Source organism: Hydra vulgaris, chromosome 09 (genome assembly GCF_038396675.1).
Source record: "Hydra vulgaris chromosome 09, alternate assembly HydraT2T_AEP".
In the NCBI taxonomy this organism is placed as follows: domain Eukaryota; kingdom Metazoa; phylum Cnidaria; class Hydrozoa; order Anthoathecata; family Hydridae; genus Hydra; species Hydra vulgaris.
In genome coordinates this window covers 51,490,001-51,510,370 of record NC_088928.1, presented here as the reverse complement: position 1 = coordinate 51,510,370, position 20,370 = coordinate 51,490,001, and the positions used below count along the sequence as shown (strand labels likewise).

At 24.4% G+C, this 20,370-nt stretch overlaps 1 protein-coding gene across 1 annotated transcript in view; it reads right to left on the bottom strand.

Annotated features, from left to right (window-relative positions):
- LOC100192292 (tyrosine-protein kinase Fer) overlaps nucleotides 1-20,241 on the bottom strand; it is a 126,467-nt gene extending 106,226 nt beyond the window's left edge. Inside the window, exon 1 of the mRNA XM_065806010.1 lies at nucleotides 19,938-20,241. Coding sequence (XP_065662082.1) covers nucleotides 19,938-20,204 — 267 coding nt within the window. The 5' untranslated portion in view covers nucleotides 20,205-20,241. The remainder of the gene's footprint in view (nucleotides 1-19,937) is intronic.
- Between the last annotated feature and the right edge of the window lie 129 nt (nucleotides 20,242-20,370).

Here is a 20,370-nt window from a genome sequence, read left to right as displayed (position 1 = left end):
AACAAATCTAGAAGTGTTATTCTGTAAATGTACATATTGTGGAATGTCTATTTTGTTTTAACTTTTTTTTTTTAATATTAAATAATTAAATTTAATATTACATTTATATTTTTTATTATCAATTATATCTTTTATTATCATATCTTTTATTATCATTTAACATAAATTAATTCTCTATATTAGTATAAATAATATGCAATGTTTTTTTTTATTACTTTAAACTGTGGATGATTTTTTACTTTTAAAAAGTTATTAACAAACAAAAAATATTACTTGTCCCAAAAAAACAGCTCAAGTTAATACTTTAATGGCACTTTTTTGTGTGACAAACAAAGATTTAAGTTTCCAAGTACCATCTATTAAAAAATCTATATGCCATGGTGCTTTCACTTGCCTTGTGACAAAAGAGTTAAATGTATGCTTTATAAACATTTTTGATGCAGTGTTAAAACATGTTTACAAGAAATTTCATTTTTTAAAAAGTATCAAAAAAGAACAAAGAAAAAACAAAAAAAAACAAATTATGATAAAAATAGTCTAACTTTTTTTAATTTTTTTCTTTTTTTAAGTAAATTTCTGTTTTCACTTTTTTGATATTGCGCAATCTGTTAATTATATACACTGGTGTAATATTATAAAATATAATTTTTCTAAACAGTCATTTTTCGCAAAATAAAACTTTTAAATATAAACTGCAAGAGCTATATTTCTTTAAGCATAAATACTTGTAGTAACTAATTAAATAAAAACTATAATGGACAAAACTCTATTATTAATTTTTCAATACAATATGAGGAGCCCATTTTCAAAATGCACAATGTCCAAGTAAATTGATTTTAAGGCAACAACGAAAAACTGAACTACTCTTAGAAGCGCATCAACAGAAATATTTTCTTTGTCTATTTTTAGGAATAAAAAACTCTCAATTGTTTTAGTATTTATATATATGATAGAATTCAGTATATAGAATCTGAAAATGGAATTAACTCAAAATTTTATTTTTGTCAATTAGCGCGTTTTGCAGTTTTTCGTTGATGTCTCAAAATCAATTTACTTGGACATAGTGCATTTTGCAAATGGGCTCTTCGTATTGTATTGAAAAATTCTTATATATCAAGGGAATTTAATAGGGATTTTAAGGTGCTTACTTGAGATTAGTATATCAATGCTATTTGTAAATATCCATAAAAATATTTTCAGAATATATATGATTGATTGATTGATTTAGATTAGATTTGATAACTCTCATTATCAAATATATTTATTTGACATCAAGTATATTTATTATTAATAAGGAGGGTATTTAAGCATCCTTGAAATATTATTTTTTTGATTGAAATGTTTATTCTTTTTTTTTTTATTTTTTTTTTTTTTTTTTGATAAAATCAATCATTATAACAAAACAAACAACAACAAAAAAATTAAAATATCAAAATTGGCAATAATATAAAATAAAATTTAATGTGTACAATTTTTTACTAATAATTTTTTATTTTGTTTTTTTGTTTATTTTTTAAAGCCAGTAATTATTTTTGTTATTGCTTGTTATGAGAAACCGCCTATATAAATATTCTTGCGCTTACAAGGTGATAAATAAAACTTTATTATATTTCTTTTATGATTTCTTTTTTTATGCATCATATAATATCTTTTTTTTTTAATTATGCTGAATATTTTTGATGGAAAAGTAAAATAAAAACAATACTCTCTTTGTTTTTTCTAACGTTTTTAACATAATCATCATTCAAACTTCATAAGTGGTTTTTATAACATTAATTACTTCTTCAATTTTACCACTTAAACAATATATTTAGACTTGTTTAAATATTAAAAAATGATAAAAAGTGGATAATGTGAAATGGCTTATGGCTTATGTTAAATGGCTTAATGCGTACATAAATGGAGCACCATTTTTTTTTAAATGAGGCCTAATGTTGCCTAAAATAAATAAATAAATATATTAGTGGGATATATACAGGCTTGGCCAGAAAGGCGTGCGATTTCACGTCATAATATGACCATGCAAATACTATTTGATTTTAAAACTTGACCACGGCTGTTAATATGTTTTGAAAATTTAAATACAATTTAAAAACGCGCTGAAAAAGTTCTTAACTATAATCTTAACTATAAAGAAACTTAAAAAAACCTTATTGTAATAAAGGAAATAAATCTTTGTAAAAAAAAATAACAAAAGATAAAATAAAAAAATAATTAACTAAACATAAAATTAAAAAAATCAAATCAAAACTTGACTAAAATAAATAATAAACTATAACGATAAGATTGTTTAGAATAACTTTAAATCATTTATCTTTACTGTTACAATATAATATTATGCGAAACCCTTTTTAAGAAAAGTAACAACTTACATCTAATGATTGTTAAATAAATGGGCACATTCAAAAGTTAAAAACAAGATTCATAACGATTCTTCGCAGCAATGTAAAAAATAAATAAATCTTTTATTCAAAAAATAAATACTTTTATAACAAAAATAATCATTAGCAGTGATTATTTTTGTTACTTTAATTAAATGCGCTTTAATAATATAAAAACATAAGTAAAGATCAAAGCTATTTAATTCAAACAACTTTCAAAAAAGTTTATCTTTTTTTTCTTCTCAACAAAATCTTCCTACTTTTCGAAGAATTAACTAATGATTCTTATATAAAGTTTATTAACGAGACCATTGCTGTTTAAAGTTGTTGCTTATAAAAATTTAAATATTTTTTTATATTTTTACTTATTTTATTTTAATTATAAAAAATTTTTATATAATTAAATAATATAAATAAAACTTTATACAACTTTCTATAATACATTAACTAAAATCATTAGCTACTTCATTTAAAAGCGTTTTGCTAATATAAAAACATTAGTAAAGATAAACATGTCAAATTTGTTGTTTTTAATGTAATTATCTGTAATTATTATTAGATCAACTTTTTCATATATATATATATATATATATATATATATATATATATATATATATATATATATATATATATATATATATATATATATATATATATATATATATATATATATATATATATATATATATATATATATATATATATATATATATATATATATATATATATAGATATATATAGATAGATATATATATATATATAGATATATATAGATATATATATATATATATATATATAGTATATATATATATATATATATAGATATATATATATATATATATATATATATATATATATATATAGATATATATATATATATATATATAGATATATATATATATATATATATATATATATATATATATATAGATATATATATATATATATATATATATATATATATATATATATATATATATATATATATATATATATATATATATATATATATATATATATATATAGATATATATATATATATATATATATATATATATATAGATATATATATATATATATATATATAGATATAGATATATATACATATATATATATATACATATATATATATATATATATATATATATATATATATATATATATATATATATATATATATATATATATATATATATATATATATATATATATATATATATATATATATATATATATATATAGATATAGATATATTTCCATTTATTTAACCATAAAATATAAAAAATTTAAAATAATATATTATAATCTCACATAATTAAGGTTAGGTGTCACTCATGTAGTTAAAAACTAGTCAATGGTGTGACACCTAAAAAAAAAAAATACAAATAAAAAAAATATATATATATATATAAAACATAGAAAGAATTTAAAAAAAGTTTAAAAAACAAATATATCACAAAAATTATGCCTAAACTTGTATGTATAGAAAATATTTTGGATATCCGGAAAAACAAAAAATTGAAAAAAATATCTGGAATTCCGGATAAATTTCCGAAATATCCAGAAAGAGATGTATACTCAAATAAAATTTGGTTTTAATTGAGAAGAAAAATGTTGGTAATAAAAGGGTACTTAGTTAAAATATTTTATTTAGTAAATGACCATTTATATATACCAGTATTATTTGGTTCCAGTGAGAAATACTTTGATATTTTATAGAGAGTTTACCATATTTAAAGATAGTGTTGAAGAAGTATTGTAATATTTGTAATATATATTGTAATATCTGAGTGTAATATTTGTGTGTGTCAATTGTTTTAATAATAAAACTATTAAGCAAATTATTTTCATTTAAATCATTTAAAGGTCGTCAAAAATTATTTGATACAAAGGTCTTACCATAAAACATAGAAACGAGGTTAGCAATTTTTGCTGCCCTCAAACACATTCAGGTCAGCAGTTAGGTCGGCATTACTGAATACTGACCCTAATTTCGAGGGCTGTAGTTGATAGTACCATTTTTTTTGTTAAGAAATACCCCGAGATATTTTGGATATTTAGATGGGAAAAATCTTTTACTGTTAATTCTAATTTTCACATTATCATTATCAATCTTTTATTTTTTTTGAAGGATGAAAAATAATAAATTCAGTTTTACTGGTATATATTTTAACTGTATTTAGGGAAATACAGTTATTATTTGACCAATGACACAAATTATGGAAATCTGAATTAACTTTTAAAAAGCTGCGTGAGTGATTTATTTATGCATAGAAGATTAGTGTCACCAGCGAAATGATGAACAATCAAATTATTTATAGAGCGAGGCAGAGAAACTGTGTTAGAAACTGCGCCGAATGATCTGATATTCTAATAGTTAGATTGGCAGAAAAAATATCTTTAGAAGTTGAATTCAAAACTTTATTATCAATTAAAGTACTTAAGTGATTGATAAATCTTGTCGGTAAGGATATAAAAGGAAGAAAGTTGTTTGAAGCAATGGTGTTCCAATACTCCGAGATTGAATTATCAGAGTTTGCTTTTATAAGATCTATATTAAAATCACCCATTATAAAGAGAGTTTCATTTTATTCAACAGCAAGTTATTTACATACTTATATATATATATATATATATATATATATATATATATATATATATATATATATATATATATATATATATATATATATATATATATATATATATACTATATAGGCCTTGTTTTAAAGCGTTAAGCTTAGAGCGATTTACATACACCTTAAGCAATTTTTACGTAAGCAGTATTTCGGTTAAGCTACCTTTTATCATTTTTTAACTTTTAAATTATACTATAAGAATAAGATAAAAGAACTAATTAATTTCAAAAAAAGTCACATTAACTTTTGAATGACGCTTATGCTAAAATATTTGTTACAAAAGTTTGAATGATAATTATGTTTGATATAAGCACTAAATCAAAATTTAAATAATTTTTTTCATTAGTAAATATTTACTAATGAAAAAAACTCAAATAAACTTAAAAGTTTATTTTTATTTTTTCATCGCTAGAAGCAACGATCTTAAAAATATAATTAAATTCTGATAAAAATTATATGGTTCAATTTAAAACTAATTTGATAAAAATATATAATTTAATTTAGATTTTAAAAATATTTAATTTAATTTTGATTTAATAAATATGTTTATTAAAATTAAAGTTAATACTTGGGTTTAACTGTCAAATCTATTTAAAAATATTACTAAATATTGTTCAGTTTTCAAATTTTATTTGTTCTTAAAAACAAAATCAGCTTATTTTTATCATAATTGTTTTTTGGTTTTCCTTCCTAAACATTAATTTCCATACTCAAAATTAAATTTTAAATAAACAACTACATCAAAAGTTTGCACAAAACGTAAGTTTTTTTTATAATGCAAGTTAAATCGCAGTGATTATTTTTTAATAAATGATATATTCAGCAATGTAATTTTAACAATAAAATAATAAAGCAATAAATTTTAAATAAATAAAGTAAATAAATTAACTTATTTTTTTTACTTGTTACTCACTAATTTTTTTAAAATAAAAAAAGCAAGTTAAATCTCAGCGATTATTTTTTAATAAACAATATATTCAGCGATGTAATTTTAATAATAGAATAATAAACATATAAACTTTAAGTAATTAAAGTAAATAAAAAATTTTTTATTTTTTACTAATTTTTTTAAATAAAAAATCATTTGTAGTTGCAAAGTCACTGTTAGCAATTTAAAAAAGAAAATAAACATTCCTTTATAGTAATAATAAAAAAGCTGTTAAATAACATTTAACTCGTTTTGCGGTAATTAATATTATTGCAGTAGTTTAAAGTTAATGTCTTTAAAAAATAAAAATAAAAAGAGAACTTTATGACATCAAATACCGCGTTAAGCTAATGCATTAAGCATTTTTTTATTTAAAACAAGGCATATATATATATATATATATATATATATATATATATATATATATATACATATATATATATATATATATATATATATATATATATATATATATATATATATATATATATATATATATATATATATATATATATATACTGCTCTAAAATTTGACCGCCAGGTTGAACTTTGTGTCAATTTAAAAATTTTCATTAATATGGTTACAAATACTCTATACTATTAGTAAATAATCAAGTTTGAAATCAAAATCATGTGCTATCTTATTTTATTTGTGAAAAATAAATTTAGTATTTTATCTGTTTTTAATTTTTTAAAAGTTGGTAAATGCGGTGAAAAATTGTTGAGAATCCCTGGAAACTATACAGCTTTATACAAATTCTAGAGAGTAAAAAAAATTACAAAATTAAAAATGTCGACAAGGTTCAGTGTTTGCTGCGTTTGCCTAGAGCAGAAAGGAGAAAGATCAAAGAATTGTCAGTTTCTGAACCAATTCTCCAAAAAATAAATACTTTAATTAATTTTAAATATAATCCAAACCTAGAAGCATATTCTATTATGATTTGCAGTTGTCAAAGAAACCTTTATCTGCTTGACTCAGAAAAAAGTACTGCAAGAAGTTCTTGGTTATCAAAAGTATCCAAGGTATTAACATAATTATAAAAATGTTCTGAAATGTTTATATAAAAGTTCAATTCTGAGCATTTTTACTGATATAAATAATACTCTTTAAAAACACTTCTAATGACAATTTTAAATCAGAGTATTTTGCATAATTCATTACTCACAATGTTTATCAAATTGTTCACAAGTTCATATAAAAACTTGTATTTGATGTTGAATCAAATTTTAGTTATAGTTGAAGATACACGAAGAATCAGTAGTCAGGCATAATGTCGACATAGTATATATTGTGCAATCAGCACAATCTGAAATAGTCAATGACATGAAAGAAAATTTATGCCATCATTGCTTTGGTATTATTGGTAAAAATCTTTTATTTCAAATCACTTAAAAATTTGATTTACTTATTTAAATTAAATAATTATGTCTCTATAAAAATGGCAGATTGAACATTGTTATTTTTTGCATATTTATTGTTTATATATTTGTTTCAATATACATATATATATATATATATATATATATATATATATATATATATATATATGTATATTGAAACAAATATATAAACAATAAATATGCAATATATATGTATATATATATATATATATATGTATGTATATATATATATATATATATATATATATATACACAAAAAAAACACACACATTTTTTATTGACAATTTTTGTTTTAGGTGCTGGAAAACCCCACAATTGCTGTAAAAGTCAGGCAGATACAAACCTTACAAATCTAGCCTTTGGTAATGGTGCAATACAGGAAGAACAGGTGGCTTCAAATATTATTAAAACTAAAATAGATAACGAAAATTTAATACAAGGAGCAATGTTTAATCTATCAACAGGTGGTAATCCAGCTCAGATTATTGTAGGAGTTTCAGGATTAAAATCAAGGTCTAAATCTTTAAGATTCCTTTTCAGATGCTGCTTACTTTACAGACCATTTTGGAACTTTCCAAAGCAACTTCTTAGGTCTTGCTTTCCTGTCAAAAAGGTTCATTTGGAGAAAATTGTATTACTAAAAATGTATTTGGTTAATTAAACGAACTTCAGTCACATGTTGACTCCTTTCATTTTGGCAAATTAGTTAAATCTAGAGGAAACCAAGGGTAAAAAAATGACTGCAATTTGGTTTATGTTAAGAATACAAGTGATTTTGTTATGAATATTATAAATGAAAGGATTCTCAACTCTTTTAAAGCATTTGTGAATATAGCTGTGGATGGAAGTGGTGGTTTCTTGAAGGTTGCCTGTAATGTGTTTGACCCTGATAATCTGTGGTCATCTTCTTCAAAGTAACAAGATAGTGGAGTTCAGCGTATACAGATCTCTGCTATAGTTGAAAACGTTCCTGAATCTAACTGGAATTTAGGATTAATCATATCAAAACTTAAGCTGGAAGAAGTTAAATTTTATATATATATTTTTTAAATTCACCTCCCCAAGGCCCAGAAGACCACTACAGACGAGGAAGCTACTTAATTGTGGTTATAACCCTCTCTCAACTCTATAACTCCAAAACACGAACCTTGGCGAACTGTGCGGAGAAACAAGATGAGCACGGTATTACCAGGGACGTGGTGGGGATTGAACTCGGAACCTCTTGCTAATGAAGCGAGCGCTCTACCACTGCACCACTACCGCATTATGGCTTTTGACTTAAAATGTGTTAATGCTGTACTGGGTTTGTCTTCACACTCTGGGACATATGCATGTTTGTATTGTACAGGATTATGTTCTTTAACCTCTGGAGATCTTAGAACGTTAGGAAATCTTGATTACTGGTCTCAGAAATATAATAATGATGGATGTTCAACCAAAAAAATGTCAAGTTATATGAATTTTATTAATAAATGGTAATTTATATAGATGAGGATCCTCATACATTAATTGTTCATAATATAGCTCCCCCAGAACTGCATTTAATGATAGGGGCAGTTGGAGTTTTAGGCAAAGTATTGCTAATTATATACGATCCTGGATTTAAAACTTGGCTATCTTTATGTCATATTATTTTTCGAGGCTACCATGGAGTTGGTTGGGATGGAAATAATTCTAACAAAATACTTAAAAAAATAGATCTTCTCGAACAAGCTGTTATAAAGGAACTCCCAGTACACCAGCATTTGATATTATCTGTAATAAATTGTTTGCAAACTTTTAAATAAGCAAAAGATGCAGCTTTGGGAAAACATTTAAACCCAGAATATGAAACAATTATCTTTGCAGCTATTTTTAAATCTTTGCAAAATGATATTCATGATGCAAAAATAGAGCGATTAGCTTTAAAAACGACATGGAAAATACATATTATTGTGAACCACATAACTCCTTTTCTAAAATATCATAACATGGGTCTAGGAAATTTTGCAGAACAAGCTGGTGAGGCAGTGCATGCTAAGTTCAAAACTACCTGGAAAGTACATGCTAAGTTCAAACCTACCTGGAAAAGATATAAAGTCAGCACTGAACATAGTAAGCATGGAGAACAATTAAAAAAAGCTGTTGTTGATTTTAACACAGAATAAAATAATAATATATGTGTTGTAGTCTTTTTGTTATAAACTTTAAAGGGGCATATTCAAGATTTTTAATATTCAAAATATTTGTCTCAAATGAGTATTACAAAAATACCCCAATAATATTAAACTTGTGAGGGGAATAGGATATATATATTTTTTTTTTTTGTATATGCTATCATAAATATTATTAAAACTCACCAAAAGATTTCAAATTTCATTCAAAAATCTTTTGGAGTTAAGAACTGATGCCCATGTAAACAATGCCCCCCCCCCTCCAAATCAAATGGGTTCATTTCGGGTTCTTTTCATACTTAGCACGGGATTTCGATTTTTAATTAAGTTGTTTCTAACTGCTAGTTATTAGTAGAGACTAAATCAGTCAGAATTTTTCAATTGACACACATTTCAACCTGGCGGTCAAATTTCAGACCAGTGTATACATATATATAAATATATATGAATAAATATATATATATATATATATTCATATATATATATATATATAAATATATATATATATATTTATATATATTTATACATATATATTTATATATATGTATACACTGCTCTGAAATTTGACCGCCAGGTTGAAATGTGTTTCAATTGAAAAATTCTGACTGATTTAGTATATATATATATATATATATATATATATATATATATATATATATATATATATATATATATATATATATATATATATATATATATATATATATATATATATATATATATATATATATATATATATATATATATATATATATATATATATATATATATATATATATATATATATATATATATATGCTAGTATATATACTTTTAGTATATATATATACTAGTATATATACTTTAAGTATATATATATATATATATATATATATATATATATATATATATATATATATATATACATACATATACATATATGTATATATATATATATTTATATATATATATATATATATATATATATAAATATATATATATATAAATATATATATAAATATATATATATATATACATATATATATATATATATATATATATACATATATATACATATATCACATATATATATATATATATATATATATATATATATATATATACATATATATATATATATATATATATATATATATATATATATCAGGCCTTGTTTTAAACAAAAAAATGATTGAATATATATATGGGCTGGAAGAGTGCCATCACTTTTAAAATTTCCTTTGTTAATTATTTTTAATAAATGAGTTTAATACTTCTTTTGTTACATAACTCCAACTCCTAATAATAGATATAAAAAATCCACCATAAAAATCACTGGGTAATGTAAATGACGTAACATAGGTTAAATATATAGTATCAAAAAGAACCAGTTTATTTTCCGTAGACGGTCACCTCTGATTAACATTTTATATATTTTTAAAATTGGTATAGAATTCTTTACATCTTGTAAAAGTTTTTAATACAAACCGCTTTACTGATTCACAGAAATCTGATCTAAAAGTTGAAGCAACTTTTTTTTTTTTCATTTAACATAAGTCAAGTGGCATTTTCAGTTATAAGTTCGGCCGGACTCAAAACTCTTATTTTATCCTTTAGACTAACAGCTTTCATACATAATAGCTAAAAGTTTAATTTACAGCTTAAATAGAAAAAATTTATAATCTTTTCTGCTGAAACATTAAAAAAAAAATATTGCAAACAAAATGTCATAAAAAACGACCTTTTTTCAATTTTTAGAGAAATTGTTATTTTTTGTATATTTAATTTAAGCAATTTATTTTTATTTGAAACCATTATTATTTCTAAAATCTCTATGAAATTCTGGTTCTTTTGAGACCCAGGTTGATATACTTTTGAAGAAAAAAAATTCACTGATATATGTGAGTGTGTAATCAAGGGTCATGGAGGGTTACCTTTTTCAAAATTTAAATTAAACCAATGACTTTTCAGTTACTTTCAAACTAAAGTTCATTTGTTTTTTATATTGGAAACTGGAGTTACCAAAAAGTCACATCCTATTGTTGCGCGTGTAACATAAAGGAATTGCCTTTATATATATATATATATATATATATATATATATATATATATATATATATATATATATATATATATATATATATATATATATATATATATATATATATATATATATATATATATATATATATATATATATATATATATATATATATATATATATATATATATATATATATATATATATATATATATATATATATATATATATATATATATATATATATATATATATATATATATATATATATATATATATATATATATATATATATATATATATATATAGAAAAAGTTAAAACACAATCTTACTGGTTGAGCTATGACCAGTAAATCAGTAAAATTGTTTTACCTATTTACCAATCAAATTAGGTCTCTAAATTAGTTAATAAAGTTATAATATAAGTGGTCAAAATAATATAAGTTGTCAAAATTTCAAATAATTAAGTAAAAGTAATCTTAAATTTCAAAACTTTCTGTAAATTGTTTATGAGCTCATTGGAAATGAATATAATGGAAATATTAAAGCTCATTATTTTGTAAAATATATATCTAAATTACTTTTTCGTTTCTACATTAAAGTTTTTTCATATTCATTCTGAATTTTTTAAATTGTAATTTATTTTTTTATTGTTATTGATTTAGATGACAACCCTTATGAAGTGAAGCAATCATTCAATAGTAGTATGTTCATTTTGCTGCTGATTTATTTTTGAAATTTTTCTTATCTATACATTGTTACCTTAATATCAAGTGCTACTTCACATTTATGTTACAGATAAATCAATATCAAGTAGGGTTTGTTTAAAAAGCAGCAATTGTATCAGGATATCTTGTGACCAAAGTTAAGCTGAAGTTATATTTTAAAAAAATGCCAAACATTAAGTATTCTAATAAACTATTCAAAGTGATAAGCAATAAAATATGTGCTACAAAAACCTAACCATGATGTATTTATGATACTTGACCCTTTACAGGTCTTGTTTTAAAGCACTACGTTGCTCACAACTTACGTACACATTAGGCTATTTAATCTATGTCTGATGCAATTTTTTTAACTATTTTACCTATGTCTGATCACTTAAGCAACTTTTTATCATTTTTTTAACTTTTAAATTAGTCTATAAGCAGTAAGAAGTAATTATTTGTGGATATATGCACTTTTTATTGAAATATAACAAGTAACAGAAAACAAATTAGTTTATAGTTAACAACAAATTTGTTTTTCTACACAAAGTTATTAAACAAAACATGAAAAAAAAACATAAAAGAAATATTTGTAATAAAAAACTTGATAATATTTGTAAATAAAAACTTAATAAAAAAAAAAATCTTGCAAGCAACAAAAATATTCCTCTCTATAACTCTGCATAGCAATAACAAAAAAATTTAATTAAATTTCTATTTATTAATAAAAAAATAAATTAATTTAAAAAACAAAAGTTGAATTTTATTTGATATTACTGCTGTTTATGATATTTTGATGTTTTATTGTAGTAATTGATTTTTTTGCCTAAAAAATGCAAATACTTCAAGCTTGAAGCAAACCAATATTATCAGTTTGCTTTAAGCTCACAATAATTATATAAACTGTAATGAAAAATAAATGATTTAATTTAAAAATAATTCAATAAAAATATAAATTCTAATTCTGATTAAAAAATATATAACTTAATTCTAGTTTAAAAAAATATATTTAAATTTACATAGATAATAAAATTTAAGTTAATCCCAAGCATTAACTTTTAACTTAAAATGAAATTTCTTGTAAAAAAAACATGTTTCGAGGCTGCATCAAAATTTTGCACTTAACATATTGTTGTTCAACGCATTTAAAAGCCATTTTGTTTTTAAATGTTTTTATTATTTATCAACAACCTTAACATCAAAAATTGTTTGCTATATATAGCATTTAAAAATATAACTTGTGACTCTTTTCAACAATTAATGATCGTTATACAAAATGTTATAATAATAAAAATATGCAATGTGTGACTTTTGTCAATAATTACCAAAGCTAATTATTGACAAACTATTGACGCACATTAAGATCTCATCTCCTCCAGCTCAACAAGAGCTCATACATAATCGTGATTATGTATGAGCTCTTCTCCTATAGCAAGTGAACCGAACAGGCTTTAACTTTGTCTCACAATTTGTTGGATAGTTTTGATCAGCATGGTACATACTATTGTCAGTTTCGCCATCGTCTAGAGAATTTATTTGAGAACTTAGATCTTCGATTACGACATGTTTTAAGTTCATTTCAGGTGATTTAACCAGTGTCAGATTGTAATCGCTATCAGTTGTTATATCTTCTTCTTTTTTGTCTACAGGACATCGCTGCAGATAAGAAAAATCTTATGGCAACGTATGTCCATTGACTTCAACTTCAGCTGTTAAACCATTATGCAGTGCCATTATACTTCCTTTTAACCATTGCTGTGTACATAGCGTCATATGCTTAGGCTTCGCCCATACTTTATCGCCAACTTTCCATCCTTGAAACTTTTTCAGAAACTTTTGTTTTGATTCGACTTTATCAATTTCAGGAATTCGGACGCATTTGTATTGTTGGCAAAAGATTTCAAAAGGTGTGCCATGTTTTGATGAAACATTGTTGATTAAGAATACAGACATGGGTCTACCACATTTTGCTCTCGCATTTGTTCTTTTTACCTTCCAATGAACTCTTTCAACAATTCCATTTCCCAATGGTTTTCAACAGCTCGATAAATAAGTCTTATTTCCCACTTCGACGCCATAGTTTGCATAGTCTGAGATCTACACGACTTGAAATTATCTAGGAGAACTTCAGAAGGAGGTCCAAGCGATGACCATATTGTTTCTGACAATTGAACAACCATTGTTGCACTTTCGTCACCTAATGTTGCCCACAACGTGTATCTACTTGGGCCACAATCAATACAAGTGAGATATAGCCTGAATCAATGTGAGTAACATCCCAGGCTACTCTTTCCCACACTTTGCTGACAGCAAGATTTCCTTTATCCCACAAAATCACATTAGGATCAATTGAATTTCATTCATCAAATTCAGCGACAACTTGTCTCACTGTGTCTCTGTTAACGTGGATACCAGCACGCGAGCATAACTTCATACTCTTGGAAACTCTCATGCGTGGTATTAAATGAACTTTTTTAATCTGCTGATTATTGTGCTTATGAATGATATTACATTCTTGCGTTGCAACTTTGTTTTTTATCCATTTTGTTGGCACTTGTGTGAGTTTACCAGCGATATTTTTTGTTGTTGATACTCATGTAACATTTACATTTATGGCATAATCCTCGACCAATTTTCCAAAAATTTGAAGCCTTTGTCGAATTAGCATTACCAAATTATCACACAATAAGAATACCTCCCTCTTGGTGAGCACATTTTTAATAATTGAAATCTCGCGTCCTCTCTTCCAAAATATTTCCTTTGTAGATGGATTTACTGTTACTTCCAATCCTAGTGCACAAACTAGGTTTTCGCAAAAATATTTAGGTTTTTTTGTGTGAAGACCCCATTTCTTCATATGTGCCTCCAGCTTTCTTCCATTTCCATTGGTTGCTAAGCTGTCATCAATGCATCCTCTTGTTGATTTTGCAAGTGCAGAATTTTGTTGGAGAACATATCATAGTATTGAGCTCATTATCACAGGTGCTAGGTTCAAACCGAAGCCCAAATGTGTAGATGCATATCATTGATCTTTGTAAATGACAGTTTGGTAAGGCCAATGTTGTTTATGCACATGAATTTGTAGGTATACTCTTTTCAGATCCACCACTGAGTTGTTGCTATTTTTACTCATGAGTCTCCAATCTCTCATTGCATCATTAATGATATCCGCATCCCTTGTAGAAGTTTTTACATAGGTGTTAAGTTTGCAATAATCAAGTAACGGTTTATCTTCCTTTTATTATCTTGAATGACACACATCAATGGTAGAAATCCTTTAGCTTTTCCCATAATTTTGTTGTCATACTTGATAAATATACCTTCTTTGATCCATTCTTTAATTTCATTATTGAACGCCTTACGATGTTGGTTAGATACATTATACTGGCTTGTTCTGTTTTTCATTTTAGGTTTGTTCTCCCACTCCCAACTTACAACCCATTTTTTGCCGTCAAAATTAGCTTTGCTTGTTCCAATTTCAAATGTCGCAACACAAGGTGTTGATGGCAACTTAATCAAAGAATTACAGAATTTCAATTTTTCAGTGTCAATTTTCAGTTCATCACATGACTTTATTAGTTCCATACCCATAATCATGTCATATTTGTTTATTACTTCATCCACACATAACACCAACGCATCCACCAAGCACCCGTTTATTGAGTGGTGTATTTTGGCAACAACTTCTTCACATCGAATTATTCCGCTTATTGTTGCACAATCCACTACACAAATCACTTTAAAGTGAGATGGCAGTAATTTCTCGGTGATGATTAATTGCGAGCAACCTGTATCCACAAGCACTGTAGCTTTTCTTCTGTTTATTACCAATTCGATAGTAGGTAGTATTGTTTCAGGACAAGTTCTTGTAGAAATACCTAATGTAAACTCGTCTTATTTAAGTTTTCCTGGTTTTTTCGATGTTTGTAGCAGTCCTTTGCAGCATGTATATGCAAGCATTTCTTGAATAAAGAGATACATTCACATGCAAAGTGATTTAATGATTCGCGGTTGAAACATTGCATTTCTTTCTTTCTCCGTATTTAACTTGTCATTACAATCCCAGTTATTCAATAATTTGCATTTACTTCTTCATTTACAGATAAATATGCCGCATCTAATCTAGTTTGTACAACCACAGATGCAGACTTTACACAATCGTCAAAGCTCAATGCATCTTCCCCCTAAAGATTAGCACACAGAACAGGACCATCATTAATCCCAATAATGAATTGATCACAAAGTTGGCAGTCTCTCTCTAAAGGTAAGAACTTGCATTCTTGAGCTGCTCGGATCACTTGATGCGCAAACGTCTATATTAATTCTTCATTGCCACAATAAGTTTTCCCAAATTCATACCATGAGATTAGTGATCCTCTGGCACTTCAGGTACTGATAATTCATCCATGGTCTTGTAAATCTTCAACGGCAGAGCAGCAAGCAAGTACACTATGTGTCGATCTAAAGCGATATTGTTTATCACGAAGTCATGTGCCAAATAAATCGCTTTGGCTATCCATCTTCATATTGTGGAGATAATAGACACGCCCGGCTAGCTTGTTGTTCAATGCATTTAAAAGTTTTGTTTTTAAATTTTTTTATTACTTATCAACAACCTCAACGTTTTTACAAAAAATTGTTCGCTATATATAGCATTTAAAAATACAACTTGTGACTCTTGTCAACAATTAATGATTGTTATACAAAACGTTATAATAATAAAAATATGCAACATGTGACTTTTGTCAATAATTAGCAAAGCTAATTATTGACAAATTATTGACACACATTAAAATCACAACACATGCTCAACTTTTTTTCATAATTAAAAGCGCCAGGGATGTGGAGTCCCAAAAAGGACTCTGGATTTGAATGCCACCAAACAATAACTTTGTCCTAGTTTTTGTTATTCAGGAGCATTAATTATATAAAAAATGCTTATGGACTACTATTGGTAAAAGATATTAAGAATTTTAGGTTAGAGTAACAATCACTTTTTAAACCCGGAGTTCGTAGGTATAATGGTGGCAAGGACTCTAGGACTATAGGCTTAAAAACAATATGCTTTAAGTCATAAAATTTCATGACTTTTTTTATATAGCAGATCATAAGTCAACTAACATGTTCAGAGCTTTTGGAAACCAGAAACAAGGGAAAATAGAGATATAAAGCCAGAGCCCTTTAGGGACTCTGCAATTGAAAACCCTTTTGAGATGCGCAATGAAAGAGGGCGCATTTTTTTATAAATGGTGCTTTCCTAACAAAATTGCTAATAAAACAATTTAATAAAAAAATTATTTTGCGTTTAAAGCTGCAATTAGAAATTTAAAAAATAATAAAATAAAAACATTTTAATTCATTTAATCAAATGTTGAAAAAAGAAACTTGTTTAAATCAAACATATTTAAAAATTTATTACTAAATTTAATAATTTTAAATAAAAAAATAACAATAAACATTCCATAATAGCATTTCAAAGTTACTTTTGTTAATTGAGTTAATTTTCCAATTAAACTTGTTTTGCGGTAGTTTAAAAAGTGGTAGTTTTTAAAAAATTAAAAATTAAAGTGAATTTTATGATATCAAATTCATATTATGCTAATAAGTTAAACACTTTTTATTTAAAACAAGGTCTGCCTATATATCATTATAAAAATTCACTTCATAATTTAAACAATATAACTAAACTAAAAAGATTTTAACTTTAAAAGCTCACAATATATTTTACCCTTTTTATCAGTTTATCAAGTATATCAGCTTAGCTTTTAAACTTCTTCTAGATTACAATACTATTATTCTGTCCATTTAAGATTATTCAAATGCAGACTTGGTTGTGATGCGGGAGCAATCACTCTCGATTACTGACCACAAAAATAATATTTAGTTACAAAAAACTGGCCAGGTTTTGTAGTCGTTTTGAGAACATTTAAGTTAACGTATGTCCGAAAAAAAAAAATTGTTTTATGGACATACATGGAAACATATATAAACATAAATGTTCTTAAAATTCTTGGTGCAAAAGAATAAAAAGAATATTCGCGAACATTAAAAACCCGCCAAATCTACGAACAAATGAATTCTATTGGTTCATAAAATACACTGACTAAGCTAAATAAAGTTCTTGACTTTTATGTTGAATTGTTTTAAAAATTGTATTGTTCGAAATTTGTTGTGTATATATATTTCTAGCAATAATTGCTATAAGGATATCAAGCGAAATATTACTTTAATACTATGGCTCATTCTCGGAGCCACATCTGCAAAGCCGTAAATCTTTAAAACTAATATTATTTGTTTACAAAAATAAATGTTTTAAATATATATCTTTTAAATTGTCAAAATGTTTGAATGTTTATTACGTATTATTAATTTTCAACAATGGTTGCATTTTCAATGAAATTGTTAATAATCAACAAACTTATTAAAACTAATTATAAAATAAACATAAAAGAAGTTTCTGGTTACTAAACATAAACATCTAAACGAAGTAACTCACCCTATATATATATATATATATATATATATATATATATATATATATATATATATATATATATATATATATATATATATATATATATATATATATATATATATTTATGTATATGTGTATATATATATATATATATATATATATATCGAAAGTTATTAAATATAAAGGAAAGTTTTGAAGTTCTTAGATATTGGTTTACTAGCTCTAAATATTTTCGCTTCAGTTGTCATTCTTACAAACTCATTATACTTAAGGTTACTTTTTTCTGTCTTAATTAGTAATTAAAATTAAAAAGCCCATTCACTAAACATCATCAGAGATATTAAAATTTTCACGTGAAACATAAAATTGTTATTAAAAAAAATTAACTTTATTATTTATAAAATAATTTAGCTTAAATAAAACTAAAGCTAGCGTTAGTTTTATTAGAATCTTGTTAGACTTTTTGGGGCTGGGGGCTACTTTTATATTGGAGGCCTTTTTATGTGCCAGAGCGTAAAAATGATTAAAAAAAAGACTATTTTGACTATTTTGAGGCCTGTAACATTCTGGGGCCCGGGGCTATAGCCCCCTTTAATCCCAACCCTCCTTAATCCAGCACTGGAAATAAGACACGAGTATATAAATAAAAATTATATTAAACTCTTTAATAAATAAAAGAACATTTAGTTCCTTATTAAGCAATCGTAAGATGTTACTTCATATAAAAAATGTCGTTTAACTTTATAAAAAATAATTTATAATTTTAATTTATAAAAAAATTATAAAAAATATATAAAAAAATTACAAAAAAACTTAATAAAAAAATTATAAAAGAGCGATGTTTCGAAAATATTTGTTCTAAACGTAATTTATTTTGCTTTAATTTTTTTTGCGTTAGAAGTTATTTTCTGTTTCTAATTTATTTTTTTACGTAATTGTCCCTCATTGGTCCAATTAATCTTTTTTGCGCTTTTTTTTTGTTTTTTGAAATGTTCTCAAAACGACTAAAAAATCTAGCCAGCTTTTTGCAACTAAATATTATTCCCGTGGTCAGTTATCGAGAGCGATTGCTCACGCTTCCCAACCAAGCCTGCGAATGCAATAAAATATTAAACAAAATTAAAAAACGTTAATAAAAAAAATTTATTATCTTTCTATTATTTATTGCTTTTAACTTATCAAAAAATAAAATTATACTTTTAAACAAATTATAATATTAAATATTAGACATACCTTTTCAATTAAACTCCCTTTTAAATTGCCGTTGACATTGTTATTAAATGTAAACTTTTCATGTAGTTTACCCAATTTTGTTGCATATTCTAAATCCAATTTATATCGTTTTGAAACATAATCCTCCATTTGCTCTAGTAACTTTATCTCTTCTTTTGACAACATTTCAACATATTCTAAGCCATTTTTCCCTTCAAGATAGAAAGAAAAACTTTCTTTTTCTGAATCGACTTCACTGAAAAAACTATTATTTTGAAAATCTGGCATTGTGTGTAACTAATAACTTTTATTTGACTAAGTAAAAAATATATTTTATTAATACAATATTAAAAGTTAAATTAGTATACAGAACATTAAAGAAACATAAAATTTATTAACAAAATTATATATATATATATATATATATATATATATATATATGTATATATATATA